The sequence below is a fragment of the Stigmatopora argus genome, chromosome 14, assembly GCF_051989625.1.
Source record: "Stigmatopora argus isolate UIUO_Sarg chromosome 14, RoL_Sarg_1.0, whole genome shotgun sequence".
Taxonomy (NCBI): Eukaryota; Metazoa; Chordata; class Actinopteri; order Syngnathiformes; family Syngnathidae; genus Stigmatopora; species Stigmatopora argus.
Window position 1 is genome coordinate 13,243,432 of NC_135400.1, and position 17,833 is coordinate 13,261,264.

The window sequence follows — 17,833 nt, forward strand, 5'->3', positions numbered from 1 at the left end:
TCCAAGGGAAACAAATGTACAATTTAAAGTGTTGTGCACAAGAATTTAAAACCACATTGTTATAGAAAATTTTTATTCCCCCCCTTTGACAAAATTAAAAAGGAGTACATCAACAGCCCACCTGCACCACAGTTAAAAGGGAGGTGAAACTCACCAGCCTCAATATCATATTTAAACAAATTTATGAATCAATTGTCCTCCCTAAGGTATGCGCCAAGCCTACTCCTTCAGTCAACCACAACATCAAATTTGATGTAATTACATGGTCCACTATAAAATGAATATTTCTTTAAATGAAAAGAATAAAAAGAAAAAAACTTTTGAAGTCCAAAAAAACATTTGTGCACAGTTTGCACAAAAACATAAAAATAAATTAAAATACCACAAGTATAAAAATAAAAAAAAATTCTTCACGTATCACAATATGCAAGGACCACCTCCTGCCTCAAATACACAAGTGATGTCAATAGTGATCATCCTGAGTGTTTTGGCAGGTATGAATGAGCCAATGCAATTGTGTTACATAAGTTCATATTCAAAAATATTTAATTAATAAACAAAATTCATAAAGATAGCTAATACTCTGGGACAAGAAGTAATAGAGTTGAAGTTTCCTTTGCCGTACAGTCATTCAATTAAGACGCTAGGTCTGATGTTAACTGGCTGGCAAACATTGATATTGGCAGTGGTCACTCAAACTCTTCCTTCCCCAACCTATCCCCGGCACATAACCTTAGGGTAGGGCTGGTGCAAAACAACATGTAAGCAGTAATTACATACAAACACCTTTATAGCAACAGACCCAAAAGGCTAACAGCCATACACACTTCCAATACAATCATCCACTATGGACAATGGCTAGAAGACAAAGCTGGAATTTAAAAAACAAAACAAAAAATGCTTTCTCCAGCTATCCAGTGTCGTGTATAACTATTGGGATCAGTGTATTTCCAGGCATAACGCGCACACAGTGTTTACAGGTGAAATAAGTCAGCCGATGATAATTACTAGTCGAATCATACGCTGGAACTGTCTCCCATTAGTCCAGCACAAGATTTATATTGCTATCAACAAAGCTCTTAAGCGCGACTCCCTCAAAAGAGGGACAGTTTGTAAAATGTCTAAACGGAAAAGGAGCAACTTATTGGAAAGCATGCAAGGTTCATGATCGTTGTAATGTCTGTCACTTTTCCCCCCTCCCAAAAATGAACTGGGGGCGAAACTTATCACATGGGTCCAAGCTACAGAGCACCACAGAAACATGCAAAATACTGAAATAGTCCCTCTTAAATCTTAGGAATAACAGAATCATTACTGTTTAGGTCTCGAGTCTCACCTATCCTTTTATCACTGCTTAATATTACTTAAGAATTCATAGACAATCCTAGAATCCCTTCTAAAATAAGCCCTCCAGATCAGTATTCTTGTAAATTCTAATATTCTTACAATAGAAAAAAAGTGCATTTATATCTGTAAGAACCGAGTTTTCTTGACTTCTCTTATGTCCACGTTAAAAGTCCTTAGATAAATTAAGCAGCAACACAAGAATCCTTAACTTGCCTACAGTACGTTAGCTCGCCTTTACTTTGAATATTAATCTGTATATAAAGTTGGGTATTTATGCAGCCTCCATTGAACAATGGAGACACCCACTGCAGTACGAATGTAAGGGGCTAGAAAAAAAACGCAGCCTGATTGCTACACATGATAACCTTCCTATTATAACTCTATAAATCAAGATATTCATTTAACATGCATCAATTATGAGGCAATCGGATAACTCAGCATAAATGTACAGATGACTAGAGGCAAAGACCCAAGTATATGCACACCAATCAATTTATGCATTGGTTTCCTGTAAAAAGGTGCAAATATTTATGCACATTTCCTGCATTTTTACATAATAAAATCAACTTTTGTTTAGCCTCTGGCAAAGCCGAGAGCTGACTTTCAATCATGAAGTCACACAAGCCTGTTTTAACACACTAATGTATGCGCGTCGATGACAATGTGCATTGGGAGATTTGGGACTTTGGCACCCTATGCTGGTTTAGACATTTTATTACAATGTACCTTTCTGACGCCCCCACCCCAACGACACTACGTTGGGGAAAAAAAATGAACTAATTGAGGGGAGGGAGGTCAAAACCAACCCCCCTTGAGACATCAACCAACTATAATCCCTGTGGTGCTATTGGTGAAGTCACTTTTGCGCATGTTGGATTTTGTGAGGCATGAAATCCAAGAGGTATACAAATATCCCTAAGTTTACCCTCCCTCACCCACCACCCACCCTCCCTCACAGAGACACAGGGCACAGGGAAAGAGGGGGTAGGAGAGGACCCTCTGGCAAGTGAAGGCCCGTCACGTCCCGCCAGATCATTTCCCCTGCTACGCTGGGCAATGCAATGAGTCCCCCCGGTAACCCTTCGCTGTTGTTAACCAGAAGAAAGAAAAGGAAAAGGGGAAAAAAGGTGCACGTTAGAATTTGAAACAGTGCTACAGTTGCAATTGTAGCAAAAACATGGCATTCTAGATCAGAGATTTAGGAACTAATGGTATCATTGCTTTGTCAATAAGCTGGGTTGGTCATCATCTCCAGAAAGGCAAGGATTTCAATTTGTGAGGCAAAGATTGACCCTGAGAAACATACCGAAGAGGTCAGCATCCATTGAGGACTTGTTAGACGCCATAGCATGCTGACAGACGCTCCTTCAACAAAGGAGGGAACTGCTCTGAAAATTGCTGCCAGTTCTCTTGTCCGACTTGGTCCTTAAAACCATGCAAGATCTAAGATAAAAGGAGAGAGAATGGCACTGTAAGTTCAATGCAGTTTGACCAGTTCAAGAGTTCAGATTTGTTAAACCAATAATCTTTTAGCCAGCTTTAGAACACGTGTCAGATTCAAGTCATCCTCAGATTGTGTCAGATTTCGAATGTCTTAGAAGTGATCATCATCGTGTGTACAGCGCCGGTGCCAAATGATGAACATTGAAAGTGATTCACCTACCTTATAAAACATGTCTCTGAGGTCATCCTTTGGGTTGACCCAGGATGCCACGGCATCACAAAAGAAAATGAAGTCCTGCGAGAGAGAGAGAGAGAGAGAAATTGGACACATGCATACATTTGATATTTAAGCAGAAAATTGCAAATTTGATCTTTTCATGCTGTATAGGGCAAATCAATATTATTGGTTAAAAAAACTAAATGAGTTGTCCACATATCTGTATGGTAGGACTATTACTAGTAATAATTCAGTTTTTATAAACAAAGATAAATTGTTGAAATATCACTAATAAAAATGAATCAAACAGAAGTGGACAAATTAGCTCACCTGCACAACACCAGCTGGATTAACACCAATCATCACGCAGATTCCGCGGAAGGCTGAATCTTTCTCTTCATTATCCCTGATATTCCTCAGTGACGTGCACCTACCAATGTGAAATTCACATTTTTCAAATAAAGCCCTAAAAACTGAGTGATGCTAAAAATATACCATCGGACAACGACATGATTGAAAGTAACTCACCATGGCCTGATGAAATTTGGAAGCTGCGGCGCCACTCCCTGAGGGCAGACATAACCCAGTCTGCCTATTGTTATGGCTGTATATGATTGAAAAACATTTACAATTTCTTTAAAATACTTATAAACATGTATCTATGTATCGACGCAGTGCTGTATGAGCAAGCGCACCTGTATTTTCCAGCAGGGTTTTTGGTGTATTGGGTCTGTTGATGATCTCCACCAAATGTGGCAAAACCACTCCAACATAAAGCTGCATCTCTGCACCTACAGAAACAAGTGGATAGTCAGATAAGGCTTGTAGTCCAAAAAAAATGCAGTAAATAAAGAGTCAGCAAATAGGACAACTCTTACTCTACTTACCCATTTGCATGGCAATTTCCCCAATGGCCCAGGTGGCATTGTTACACACCGAAATAAACTCTGGGTTCAGATTGAGGCCGAGGATGGGCATGAACTCAGCTGGAGAAAGGACACAAAACAAATTGGTCACAATAAACAGTGTGTCTTTTGAAATGTTTTTGGTCCGTGACCATGCTATCCCAAAACATGTTTAGCCTTGCTAGCTATCAAACATTTAATTACATTTAATTATACGGCCAGGTAACCAGGTAGCTAATTATCAATTCATAAAAACAGGCATTCTCTACAGGGGAGCAAAAACATTTCATCATTTAAGTTCTGAAACAACTAGAATGTCAGGGTCAAAATATCTGGATCAGAAAATATAGGAACAAATTGTTTCATGTTTTCTCAATGAGCTGGGTTTTTCATCATGTCCAGATATAATGAACTTTGCTCGGTTTCGTGTCAATCTCATGTAATTAACAAGTTTACATTTCAAAATCCACTATACCGTATTATGGGGGAATCATTAGTTCTACCAGAGGGGGGAAAAATACACTCACCAATGCAGGGCTTAACATGCATGAAGCAGACCTTCGTTAAATCTCCCAACAGGGCGAAAGAGCTTTGCCTCACTTCAGGCATCGTATCCTGCATTACAAACATGCAAAATTAGAACTCGTCTACAAAACTGCAATACGGCAGGCTAGCCATGATACATAAAGTATTCAGACCTACCTGCATGCACTGAAAAAGCAGCGTCATTATATTGGACCGGGCCACGAGCTGCTCGACGTGATTTCCCAAACCTTCAGCCAAACCACTGAGCAAATCCAGAGCTACTATCATGAAGTCCTTGTCAGGAGCCTCATATTGATCTGGGTGCTGGCTGTACATCTGCAAAGGCCACATTTCCTTATGTTAGTAAAAATGGAACAAGTCGTAAAAACAATTAGCACATTTCTTCTCTCACCATAGCCTGAGCTAAAGTTTTCTGGACTAGTGTGACACAGCGCTGGTAGACCGGTTCACAGTAAGGCAGAAAACCACTCTGCAGTGCAGTGGCAACTGAAGACAGGCACTGGAAGGGGAGGATAACATTAGAGCTTTTTTTGATTGTTGAAATTCCACATGGAAACAAATATTTCTAGTAATAAAAAAAAAAATGCAACATTAAATTGAATATATTGCTGATTACCTCCAAGAGAGGAAATAGGTCCTTGTCCTCATCTTTGAGCTCATTCCACTTTGCAATAAGAGGAGGCATCAGCTTCTGGATATATTCCTGAGAATTTAAAATACAAAAATGATGATGCATAACGTCTAATAGAGTAGACTTAAAAAGCCGAGAGCAAGTACTTACTGGCTGATTAAGGTGGTGGCCCACCGAATCTGCCAGCGTTCCAATGGCATCATAGAGGATGAGAAGATTCTTATGCTGGTACTTCCCAAAAGCAAAGACCAGCGTGTCCAAGATGAAGCTCAAATATGGTACTAGCTCTGTGCATGCCTCCTCTTCTAAGGTGGCAAACGCGCTATGGTGAAAACAAAGATGGCGGACAATAACAACATGACTAAATCTAGTCTATGGCACATATATGACTACCAGTCAACAAATGATTTGATAAAAAAATGATGTGGATCAGAACAAAATATGGGAACAACATGTTTCATTGTTATTCAAAAAGCTGGGTGGGTCATCATTTCCACATGAGTGAAGGTATAGACAGACGCTCACCTGCAGGCAGCTTCTTGAACCCTCTTGTTTGCATCAAGGATGCACTTAAGAAGCTCTGTCATGAGGGGCTTCAGATAGGAGTCTGGGGGCTGGGAGACTACCCAATGTGCGTAACGACTAAGCGTCCAGCAGGCGATGGAGCGTACGAGAGCTTTCTTGTCACTGAGAGATTGGTTGAGGTGAGGGATGAGCTCTGGTAGGTAGGGAACCATGCCTTGCATGCAGCCTGTGGCACAAGGACAATCATTGTATGGTGTATTTAGCTTGGCTTTTGTTATAATTAGCAAAAAGCAGCCATTCTTACCCTCGGCGATCGCACCCAATACCAGGATACCAGACTCCTTTATGACCCAGTCAGGATGGAAGAGAAGCTCTTTCAAGAGTGGAAGCAGGTGAGGCAGCAGTTCATCTCGAAACACGTTCGCAAGCACGTCCAATGCTGCTGCTGAACACTTTCCTGTTTGTCATAATCAAATGTACATTTTCTTAAAATTTAATGAACATGGCAGAGCTAACCAGGTAGCTCAATTATCAATTCATGAAAACAGGCATTCTGCAGGGGAGCAAAAAACATTTCATCATTTAAGTTCTGAAACAACTAGAATGTGACGGTCAAAATATCTGGATCAGAAAATATAGGAACAAATTGTTTCATGTTTTCTCAATGAGCTGGGTTTTTCATCATGTCCAGATAAAATCAACTTTGCTCTTGGCTGTTTCGGTTTCGTGTCAATCTCATGTAATTAACAAGTTTACATTTCAAAATTATGTCTCCATGTAAAGACTAAAAACAGCATTTCTACTCACTGAGGTTCCAGTCAGACAGTGTGTCGTCATCGTCGTCGTCATCATCTTCAATGTCTTCACTGTCGCCACCTTCTATGCCTTCATGCTGCAAAGTGACCGTGCGAGACTTGTGGAAACGCGGCTTGATGTCCTGATCGCTGTCGGGCACGGCCTCATCTTCCTCCACATCTCCCTGTTCAAAACAGACAGTTGTGACACTGCAAATCTGCACCACCATAAAATTATATTAGCTGCTTAAATGATTTATCTTTAGCCAGACCCTGCCAATTTCATTAAAAGAACAACAAAATGACTTACCTTCAACAGTATGATGTCTATCTCCGAGTATTTCATTCCATTTACCAGGATAGGTGTCAGTCTATATTAGGACACATGGGGGTGGTGAAAAATGAGTTTAAAAAAAATAATAATAATCATTTTATTTTTTATACAAGTTTATACCAATTACAGTGGTACCTCGTATCACATTATGTGAGGGTCAAAATATCTGGATCAGAAAATATAGGAACAAATTGTATCATGTTTCTCAATGAGCTGGGTTTTTCATCATGTCCAGATATAATGAACTTCTTTCCGTTGGCAAGTGGTCGTGCGTTATCCTATGGTGAGGACATTTGTGTGCATCATTTTTGGAATATTTTGAAGGGAATACAACAGCAAACAGCCCATCAATACTAAAAGTCAGGTTGGAGGCGGGGCAAACAGAGCCAACCCGGCCGGAAGAATGGTATAAGGTCGTATCTCGAGGTACCACTGTATAATGAATGCTGCAAATTTGTAACCAGAGTTGCTACTCACTGCGCCAGATGTCCTGACAGCATCTCCTTGCAGATTGGCTGCTCTGCTAGAGTCAACCAAAACTCACAGGCTTCCAGAGCTACGTTTTCATCTGGGTCCTGCGTCCGCTGCAGCATGTACTGCGGACAGAAAGATGAAATGTGTTGGTGACAAAGGTACAACAGATGAAAGTAGGTTCTGGCCCAGAGCTGTAGCAAATCTGGATCAGAAGTTTAGGAACTTTAGGTATCACTAGTAATCAATGAGCTGGGTTTGTCATCACATCCAGGATTAAAAACAAGCAAGCATTATAGAGCTTTCCTTACCTGGATAATGCTGTGCATGTGAGGGATGAGACGATCGATACGGACCTCCAGAAGCATGACCAAAGCCCGGCAAACATTCTTTCGGACTTCTGAGTCCTCGTCTGCTGCCAGCGCAAAGAGACTCTACGGGGGTGAGATACTGCATTTGAGAAAAAAAGTGCAGAAAACGAGACTACAACAAATAGCAGATGGAAAAGTCTCATTTAAATATAAAAAAAAAAAACAGATAGCTACATTTGACTCCAATATCTAAACACCAACCTCAATGAATGTGTCAATGTGGTTCATTAGGGCCTGTGCTCTACTAATGATGAACTGGTTTACACAGGCTATCGCATGAGACCTGCAGGGACCAAAGATTTTGTAAGAATAAAGTGCATCCATGTCGAGTCCCTCATTTTTTTAATGAACCTAATTTTGGGGTTGCAGTGCTTGAAGAACTGAAGGAATTTCGGTATCATGATATTGAGTGGTCTGTTCAAAGCGTCGCTATCCAGCAGCTCGGACAAGTCTTCACAGATCTTCTGCAGTGCTCCGAACGAGCCCTGAGACGTGGACACACACAGAGAGACTGTCAAATCAAACGCAAACATACAGGAGAAAAAGGGGAGAGAAGGACGCTGCATGAGAAATTATTCTACATAGGGCTTTAAACATGTAAATCATAAGTATTAAACAAAGGTGCATCATTGCGTGAGTTACGCCCTCCCGTACGTTGGGTCAAATCATTACGCAAAAATTGAATTTCTGTGCCTTCTGACTGTTCATAACACCAAAGAGCCATCAGTTTCAATCTGAATGGGCTAAAATTGGACTTTATCATTTTCACCTTGGTAAATGTTTATCTTATCAAAGTGCCTTGGACACTGTGTAAACATTAATCTAATTAAGCTTTTAATTTATTATACAACATTTTGTTCAAACTTGATTTAGTATTTGCTGTTTTTCCCCTGAAAAAATATTTGCTACAGTCAACACAAATAGTGAATTGGGATATAGGGTGTAAATTCAAGCTCTAGTAGCAACACAATTATTTCATGAATGTAAAAAGGGCACTCTCAAATATTGCCTATACATTTTAAAAAACAATGGTTACATGTTTACACAGGAAGATCATTACATTTACCGAATTCCCTATTCTTGATTTTAGATTTTTTGCAAGGCCTTACATTACATTTACTAAAAAAATACTTTACCTCGCATGTATTGTAGTCCTCCGAGTTTAGCAGGTTGCAGAGCTGAGGAAGGAGCTCGGGCCATGACTGCAGCTCCCCCTTAGAGGAAATTGTCGTGATCAGAATACCTGAAAGAAGATGGCAACAAAACTCAGGCTAAGCATCCAATGATAAGGGCTGTTTACTGTTGGCCGGCTGCAGCTTTGGATCAGCCAGTATGAATACATAAACCTTCACAGACAATCAGATGATAATATGCATCACCTCCAAAGGGACACAGGCTGCAAAATACTGCAACTACTTCAGGCTAGAAACTTACCAATGGTGGCACGGATGAGCGGAGAAGGGTCGCCAATGTTGTTGACACATTCTTGCTTAATGAAGTCCGCAACAGTTGGCGGGAAGTTCTGGTAATGGGCCTTAACATTGTTCTTTAGTATCAGACCACTGAGAGAGCGAGTTGGCTCGTCTAGAAAGAACAAAATAAATATTTACCATATTTTGGGGGCCAAATGAAGGTATCAAAATAATTGCGAATTGGATTTTGAATCTAGTGGGTCCAGTTTGTATTATTAACGATATATTGGCCTGCTGTAACATGTACTTTTGAATAAAACACTATGTTCAGATGGATGACAATCTTTTTGTCCTGCTTAGTGGAATAAGTCAATGGGCCATATCAAAACAGTGGGTAATATATATATATATATTGTATAAAAGCTTACCTTCTGTTTTAAGTCTTGTGAGGACAAATATGAGATAGTTGTTGAAGTCAGGGAACTGGTTCAATTGTTCAAGTTTCTAAATTAGTGGTTAAGGATTAATTCATCCAAAGTAACATTCGAAAAAAAAAACAATTTCCCCCACCATTTTATGCTAAAAACGACCTGAAAGGGAATTTTTGAACCTACAAAGAAAACTATCAATGCGAAGTCAGGATACTTGTTGGACGGCTCTTTGCGTAGTTGTGTCAGGTGACTGCGAGTCTTTAAGCAGTTGGAGGACTTGCTGGAGTCCTTGCTCATCTGGCTGCCACTCCATCCTGCAGAAATGATTCATTTTGTGTCATACAGTACAAGTAATAAATATATGGTAGAGGGGGAAAAATACTTATGGGATCAGACAGTATGAGTAAATAAGACCATCAGGTTTGAGTCAGCTGTATTTAATGCATCATCTCCCATAAAATAACAAACACAAAATTGGTTAGAAATTATGGTGAGGAATAAATACAAGTACCTTACTCTGTACTAGAGCCGGAATTTTTCCTGACATTTTAATTCTACTCGGCGCAGTAGATCTGTATTTTCCACTCCTTAATTAGATGTAACATTAGCCCCTTTGCTAATTTTGCTTAAATAATGCCCTTGCTGCAGAGATCTATGGTAATATATTTGGGTCAATTGTGATCGGGGAAAAAAACATTTTCGGCTATAATGAACTTTAACGCACCTTTGCAAATCCCATTAGGAGAACATGCTAGACGGCCAAAACGAGCACATTTAACACGAGCGGTTAAAATCTAAGAGCAGGCTTAATCCTTCCGAGGTAATCCTTCCCCAACCCCCACACCACCCTCGATTCTAAAAATGCAATCGAGATAAGTCTACACGAACCTAAACTAAAAAAGATCGTCATCGATTCATGGATGTCGATCTGAACGGCAAAATCGGTGGTCCCACGTCGTAATGGTTCGACTGAAAAACCGTGAGGCTAAATGTCAGCTAACTTTAGCAATTTAGCCGAAGCACCGTGCCCAATTCTGTCAGATCAAAAAAAAAAGGTTTAATCGCAAGAATAGGACACACAAAAACAATCTAAACACACGATAACGTCGATTGTTTACTCGATCTCACGTTAGATCATTATATATAAAGTGGATTGCGTAAACGAAATTGTCCTTCTATCTGAGGCCTGGTCTAAAGTAAAGTTTCAAGACATCGTGTTCACACGAGACGGCCTCGAATATTGGAAAACTACAGCACTAACTCGAACACGGAACGCCGAACCTGTAATGAAAAACTGAAATAAAAACACGACGGGTTACCGATAGCATTCGAAGTGCTGATCTTTACTAAATATAGCTGCAAACTTGTTGAACACGTTGCGCAAGGTGGTGCTAATGCTAAGACTTGTCCACGAGCCAGCGGTGAACAAGGAAAACTTCATCTAAAATGATGGGCCGCCTTTTACACTGAAATGGCACGGTAATCGTGACACTTTAAAATGAAAAAGTACAAACCCCACGCTCATGTACATACAATATTGAGTTTTAGATGGAATATTAACGCTGGGCTGATCTTCCACCGTCCCTCGTTGCGCTTGTTCTTGTTCAAATGGACATTGGGCACGTTGACTGAGATCGACTCTTGGCGACTTCCGTTCTACGCATTGTGATCGTATCGCGAGATCACCGGATTGCAATAAATAAATAAATAAATACTGCAAGAACGGACGATATTATTGAACATTACAGTAAAGTGAGACTGAGGGCTTTGGTTTTTACATCGAGTACCTCGTTGAAAATGCTTTGATCAACGCGCTCCAACGTAATGACCAAAACTGAGGCACAATGACAAGCTTTGTCTTCATCAAAAACGACGATGTTTCCTTCTTCGTGCTTTAACATCTATCCCTTTTTAATATTAATATGAGGGGCTCTCATTTTATAAAATACAAATTAAAAATTATAATTTTTACTCCGATAATAAATGTAGTTATTTCAGTATATATATATATATATATATATATATATATATATATATATATATATATATATATATATATATATATAAATATATATATAAATATAAATATAAATATAAATATATATATATATATATATATATATATACATACACGCACACACATACATAGATTTTTTTTCCAGTTTTCAAAGTCTGTTCAATTTAATTTTTCAGCTCAACCAAATGAATGAGACAGATAACATGCACACAGAAAAGGCCCTTATTCATTCCAGTTTTTAATTAATAAAAGATAAAAACTTGCAAATGTGTGCCCTTTGAAAAAGTATAAAAATATGTATTTGTATATGCATATGAAACCTTAGAAACAGCAGGTCATTAAAATACAACAATACATATTTCTATGTAATATATGTGTACAACATGTTTTGAACTACAAATACTTCCCGACTCTTGACAGTTATGCTTTATACAATATCTATGAATCTTGAGATATAAATCTTTATCCAAAATAAAATTCTTAGTTCAAAAAGTCACAGTGTAATACCCAAATAACGGTACAATGTATATTGCTTTGTTAATATACTATATCAAGCATTTACTATGTCTGCAGCAGTTGGCATAAAGTGCTGTTCATATCCTGATACGTCTTGTTCATCTTCCGATGAACTCCAAGAATTTTCCTTACCTGCAGCACCACTCACACTCCTTACCTCCGCAGCAGTTGGCATGAAGTGCTCTTCGTATCCTGATACGTCTTGTTCATCTTCTGATGAACTCCCACAATTGTCCCTGCCTGCTGCACCACTCAAAATATTTTCCTCCCCAGCAGTTGGCATAAAGTGCTCTTCATATCCTGACACGTCTGGTTCATCTTCTGATGAACTCCCACAATTGTCCCTGCCTGCTGCACCACTCTCACTCATTTCCTCGTCAGATTCCACCATTTCTCTGTACTCGTCCCTGCTATTTCTATGTGTCCTACAAATGCATCTGTTTGAGGACTCTGCTGGTCTTGTTTGGTCCTTAGAGCGATAGACCTGTTCGCATCGGGGGCACCGGATTTCCACTAGTTCTAATACGGACATGGTAGGAAGGGGTTCATTGATGGTGATGCAGCTCCAAGGCACAGGATCATTCACCTATTATTTTCCAAAAAGTTAATACTACTACCTTATATAGCATTTAGCTGACGAAAATTAAACTCACCTGATTCTTAATCATTTTGAAGATGGTGCTATTGTAAGGATCTGGGACCTTCTGATTGAAACACAGACATGCCGTGTTTGTTCTTTTACTAAAACTGACAAAATTGTTGTTAGTAACATTGGAAAAAGACAACCATTTTAATGCTAGTCTATATTAAGACAAATTTTTGCATCTCACCTGAATAAAACCAAAAAACAGCATAAAACGGCAGGGAGGCATAGTAGGAGCAGGAATGAAAATAAGTGTGCTGATAGACAGATAGTGAAATGTATGGTATTAGAAAAAAGGGTTCATCTTATTTGATATATTTTTTAAGAAAACAGTAAATCATGAAAAAAAATACCTTTGGATTTTAACTCAAGATGCTCAGGTGCCTTTGTGATGAAACTGGTGGTGACTTTGGCTCCCGGTCCAGCTGCAGTCACCGCCTTGATCCCAACTTCATACTCCTGATTTACACTGAGATTTTGCAGCTCAAACGTCTTGATTCCATCCTGAAGGGAACCGCTCACATTGTACACTGCTTTAGGGGAGACATATCACAATTAAAAATATAGCAAACACCAAGATTTTTAATTATTCAGCGGCAATTTAATCCATGTAGTATAGATGTCTTTCTAGCGGGAGAAACTTTGGTTTTAAGGTGCTTTTTTTAACTACCATTTTTTCCAAGTACTCCTATTTCGTAGAAGAGGATGAGCCCGTTCTGCTTGGTCAGCGGTATAGGCTCCCATGATAGGGTTGCATGCGTCGCAGCAATGGAAATGACTTTAAATGAAGGCACTTTGGCAGGAACTGGAGAAAAAAGCAAATTGACAAACACAATCACAAATATTTCTTGTTATAATAATAAAAATGTATGAATACCTACTTCCATGACTAGAATATCCAAAAACAGATGATATATGATGGCTTTGTTGATTGTCCATTACAGTGAATAAAGACACTTGGTAAGGTCTATATTTTTCAAAATGACCTGTAAGGAGAAACAACCAAAGTGGAACGTTTACGTTTTTTTTCTCTTTAATCGCATAACCTCGGTGACAACTTTCTTTTTCTAGACAATTTATACTAAGTGGCAATTGATTGTTGAACTATCCAAATAAAGCAGACCTATAAATGTAACTGAAGTGCAGCTTTTATTCACTCTGATCCAGTCAAATCCTTCCCCCAAATGGCATCCTGCTTGTTTGTATTGGACCACGTATTCCTCAATTGATTTGACATCAGGTAACCGCAGGGGAGAAGCCCACGAGACTGTGAGGTTTTCTGTATTCATGCTGACATTAATAGAAACTTCACTTCTCACTTTACCTGTAAACATTAGAGCAACATGTTAGCTACAATAGTTTGAGTGGACGAATGAGGAAAGCATGAAAAACACAAAGCAATAGACTATTTGATGTGGTCAGGGCAAAAATGAATAGCAAATACATTTTGTAAGTGTTTTGATTGCTTTTGAAAGAAATCACATTTGAGATGGTTGAAAGAGTACTTCAAAGTTTCATTTCCACTTTACATACCTTAAGTAAAATCAATAAAATCCACAAAATTGATACCTGGAGCTGGAATTGCGAGGTAGGAGTGCACTGTAGCTCCATGGGCATTGTAAGCAGACACACTTGCTGATGACAAGCTTTGTAAAGAAGAATTCAAGTAGCACTGGTCCTCATCACAGACCAACAAGTTTCTTGGTTCAGCTATGGAAACATTCAGTAATTCAGTTCTACTATGTTTGGAGGACTGCTTAATTTCATATCCCAGAATTCGGCCGTTAGCCTGAGAAAGTGAAATCTTCTGGAGGGGAACATAGAAAGAAACATCCATTAATATGAGATTACCAGGACAATCATAAGCAAACATCAAGTTTGCTTACTACTATAATCAGTGAATTAAAACGTGTATCTTGTATACCTTCCATATCACAAAACAATCACTATTAGTGGCAGGCACGCCACAATCCTTCCATATATCCATCTGTCCAGTAGGAGCTGAAAAAAAAACGTGGCAAAAATGTCTATACTATTATTTTTTTTAATTGATGTCAATTCTAAGTAATGAACTTAATTCTCAGATGCCTCTAAGGAGAAGGCTTGCCTGTCTCAGAGGTCCTTATTTCGTGGGTTCCACTCCAGTTGCTTTTTACGCCTGTTGCACAGGAACAGCGGACCTGAAATTCATAGACTAAACCAGCCCGGATAGGATCATTGAGTTCATAGTGGACTTGGGCTCCAATTGTCTCCTTAAAAAAAGGTAAAACATATCATGGTCCTGCCAATGTTGCTGTCACGTCATTAAATGGTAGATGGAATGAATCAGGTTTTTTTAATACCTCATTCCATAATTGGTCTACTTCATTCCGAAATCTCACATCACAAGAACCCAAAGATAGATGGGGCTCACTGCAGATAGAATTCCAGGATATTTCCAAAGGATCTTGTTGACTCGATGTAAATCTAGGAGGAGACGGCTTCACTAAAAGGCAGGGATCACAGAAGTAGCTCGTTTAAAAAAATAAAAGATAGTAAATGTAAATGTGAACAATACCCCATTTACTCACCAAGGTTGCCTGTGTTTAAGACAACCACTGGAGATTTGGCAGATCCATGTTTGCTCTCAGCTTCCACCCAAACAGAAAGATTGCTGTTCATGGAAAAGTGTTCACGCCCAATAAATCCCCTTAAATTGGTCCCTGTATTCACATGGTCAACTCTGGAGAGAAAGAAAGGGGAGATATGGTAAGTCCACTTGATAATATTCATTTAAAAAAAACAGTGTTTTTACCCCACTTCTACTGGTATTTGTTCTTGAGTGACATTTGTTTTACATTACCCAATCTAACATTTGACTGAGATTGACCATCCAAAGGCAGGCAACGATAAAACAGCAATATCTGAAGTTGTGCAATCCAATTTTGTATTGACGTTTATCTAACATTCATGTGCCAATTGAAAAGAAACAATGTACGTATTTTTACTCTAACTAGAGGACATTTCTGGCTTTTCTTCCCATATCTGTCATTTACTGAGCAGTATTATATTGCTCTTACACGTTGTATGCTGTTTTCCAGTGAAGACTATAGATTGTGGTGACACGTGGATCAATTCTGTGATTCCAAGTGCAGTGAATATCAAGCCCGTTGCTTTCACCGGTTGGAATGTAGCAGTCCGGTTTTGAAGGGGGGAGTGTAGAACCTAAAAGGAAAAGAATAAAAAAATGCATTTTCAAAATGTGTGCTCTTTTCTTGGACAGAGAACAACATTTGACCCCCAAGGTGTCACCTATTGGTAGATAGCACCACTCATTTTAGCTTTGAGTTTTGATTAGTTTAGTTTTATTTATTAAGAATATTATCACGTAGTCCATGATACAAGTGTCATTCAATAAAAAAGGTGAAAAAATGGCTCAGCCGACGGAAACAGGAAGTGAGGAGACAGCCTACTTTGTCAAAGAATGCTTGTGACAATATAAGATGTAATGTGAAACCAGAACTGTGGCACGGCTTCGTGTGAAAATCACACATTTTTAGGCATGTGTTGTAAGAAATGAAATCGGCTTTCAATTCTTAATATACTATGGTGTAGTAAATAGGAAACATTAATACACATGAAGCCCCACTTACATTTCATGACGCAGTAACATTTTATTTTTGAGTTTACTGCTCCAAATTTAGAAGACAAATATTAATGTGAATTCATTTAAGTGGTATATATTGCCAAATATACATATTACTGCAATCATTTAAAAAGGTACCAGAGATTGATAATAAATGACTTGAAAACATACCTTCAAGTGCAACAGAAATTGACATGTTGGCAATTAGGATCAAGAGAAGCCATCCTGAATCCATTGCATTGGGACCCAGTAGTTTTGTACCTGTGAATATGAAGATATGAATACTACATTGTGACTAATACAATCTATATTGAGAACTTCTGAAAGGATCCAGTGATTTTGCTTACTGAGATTGTGTTGATTATACCAAATTGATGAATTGTGCTGACTAGATGTCCAGAAGTTTCACTTCTCTGGGCTGGGAAAGGTCTGGCATGGATTCTCAAACCTTGAAAATGTGCAGAGGTAAAGTATATTAGTTATCTTTATATATGATGAACTTTCGACGCATGGAAGATTGCAAATACATAAAAGGAAATCATTTCTGCGCTAAGATGGGCCTCTAGTTTACTTCATGATACTACAGGAGTCCATTAAGTCTCTTTACTATTTATTTTGAACTTTTAACAAAGGAGGTAAATATGTGGAAATTACAACAATAAAAATGACTGGAAATTAATGCATTTGTTTAATTTTGCATACACAGCTAGATCCACAGAATAAATGTATTGATATTAATGTGATTTTTTTTTAAATAATACTACAAATAGACTCGTATGCACCCTAAATATTAACTGATTCACATATACTGTAGCCTTGGGACTTATTCTGTTAAGAATGTGACATAGCAACGAGTATTTAAATACTAGTTGGGCTACATGGGAGAACACTGTTTAATTTCCTTTTACCAGTCTAATTTTTATAGTAGTTCTTCAATCATACATCATATTTGTGAACCATTTTGGCGAAATATCAGATGAAGCTGATTTTACGGGAGCGCCACCTTCACAAAACAACTACGTCTCGCTGAATCGCTTACATTATATTTTATGATGTATTTTTATGATTTATACAAAATACGCGTCGTGATTATAACATTTTAACCGGGCTATCTCCATTTACATTCCCTTACATATCAGTCATATCGTCGTAGTGAAAGAAAACAAGCAAAAAAAAACTTAGTCGAGACGTCTCGTGACTGTCTGGATTCGTGCTAACATTATTATTTTGGAAATCTCAGTCAAGCAATAACATACCAATCAATTTTAAATATGAAAAAAATAGTTCGTTACCTCATTTTCACCGACAAATGGTGTTATGGTTCCCAGTGATGTTGCGTCCTTTTTGACAGGAAACAGTATAAACCCCTTTGTACGCCCACTCACTAATCACGTGATTAGATAGTCGAGGCGGAAGTAGTAACCTACATGTCCAACCCATGTTTATATACCACTACTATATACTATATAATATAGTATATTATACTAGCCATTTATGTACATATTTAGTATTTCTAATTATATTACGTACTGTATATTTTTGTATATGCAAACTTGATATATTTTTAGAAAATAAAGTAACAGTGCTAGCTAGCTTTTCTTGATA

At 38.4% G+C, this 17,833-nt stretch overlaps 2 protein-coding genes and 1 non-coding gene across 7 annotated transcripts; all 3 read right to left on the reverse strand.

Annotated features, from left to right (window-relative positions):
• Nucleotides 1-56: 56 nt before the first annotated feature.
• On the reverse strand, nucleotides 57-11,109 carry LOC144088442 (transportin-2-like). 3 transcript variants are annotated; one of them, XM_077618858.1, is made up of 25 exons: nucleotides 10,961-11,109; nucleotides 9,642-9,741; nucleotides 9,425-9,500; nucleotides 9,019-9,168; nucleotides 8,721-8,827; nucleotides 7,936-8,069; nucleotides 7,786-7,867; nucleotides 7,525-7,647; nucleotides 7,220-7,338; nucleotides 6,719-6,779; nucleotides 6,422-6,593; nucleotides 5,919-6,071; nucleotides 5,615-5,840; nucleotides 5,240-5,411; nucleotides 5,075-5,161; nucleotides 4,850-4,957; nucleotides 4,615-4,773; nucleotides 4,440-4,527; nucleotides 3,895-3,993; nucleotides 3,703-3,798; nucleotides 3,536-3,611; nucleotides 3,338-3,437; nucleotides 3,011-3,085; nucleotides 2,654-2,790; nucleotides 57-2,432 (listed from the first exon to the last, which is right to left on the reverse strand). In XM_077618858.1, exons 2-24 carry the CDS (start codon nucleotides 9,738-9,740, stop codon nucleotides 2,683-2,685), a joined length of 2,670 nt encoding a protein of 889 aa, XP_077474984.1. In that variant the 5' UTR covers nucleotide 9,741; nucleotides 10,961-11,109; the 3' UTR covers nucleotides 57-2,432; nucleotides 2,654-2,682. The 3 variants fall into 3 exon arrangements, with proteins under 3 accessions (XP_077474984.1, XP_077474983.1, XP_077474985.1); XM_077618857.1 differs by lacking the exon at nucleotides 10,961-11,109 and adding an exon at nucleotides 10,747-10,919; XM_077618859.1 differs by lacking the exons at nucleotides 57-2,432; nucleotides 2,654-2,790; nucleotides 3,011-3,085; ... (7 more) ...; nucleotides 5,075-5,161; nucleotides 10,961-11,109 and adding an exon at nucleotides 10,747-10,927 and having other exon boundaries at nucleotides 5,357-5,478.
• Nucleotides 8,903-8,969, reverse strand: LOC144089184 (small nucleolar RNA SNORD41). The gene has a single exon (XR_013305036.1). It is a non-coding gene; the product is annotated as a small nucleolar RNA SNORD41 (small nucleolar RNA).
• A 553-nt stretch (nucleotides 11,110-11,662) lies between the features above and the next one.
• On the reverse strand, nucleotides 11,663-17,625 carry il12rb2l (interleukin 12 receptor, beta 2a, like). 3 transcript variants are annotated; one of them, XM_077618962.1, is made up of 16 exons: nucleotides 17,521-17,625; nucleotides 16,576-16,676; nucleotides 16,400-16,489; nucleotides 15,663-15,807; nucleotides 15,174-15,325; nucleotides 14,946-15,088; nucleotides 14,711-14,855; nucleotides 14,528-14,604; nucleotides 14,173-14,407; nucleotides 13,727-13,927; nucleotides 13,485-13,589; nucleotides 13,274-13,408; nucleotides 12,957-13,136; nucleotides 12,791-12,860; nucleotides 12,614-12,707; nucleotides 11,663-12,546 (listed from the first exon to the last, which is right to left on the reverse strand). In XM_077618962.1, exons 3-16 carry the CDS (start codon nucleotides 16,461-16,463, stop codon nucleotides 11,995-11,997), a joined length of 2,298 nt encoding a protein of 765 aa, XP_077475088.1. In that variant the 5' UTR covers nucleotides 16,464-16,489; nucleotides 16,576-16,676; nucleotides 17,521-17,625; the 3' UTR covers nucleotides 11,663-11,994. The 3 variants fall into 3 exon arrangements, with proteins under 3 accessions (XP_077475088.1, XP_077475089.1, XP_077475087.1); XM_077618963.1 differs by having other exon boundaries at nucleotides 12,614-12,701; nucleotides 14,173-14,410; XM_077618961.1 differs by having other exon boundaries at nucleotides 14,173-14,410.
• Between the last annotated feature and the right edge of the window lie 208 nt (nucleotides 17,626-17,833).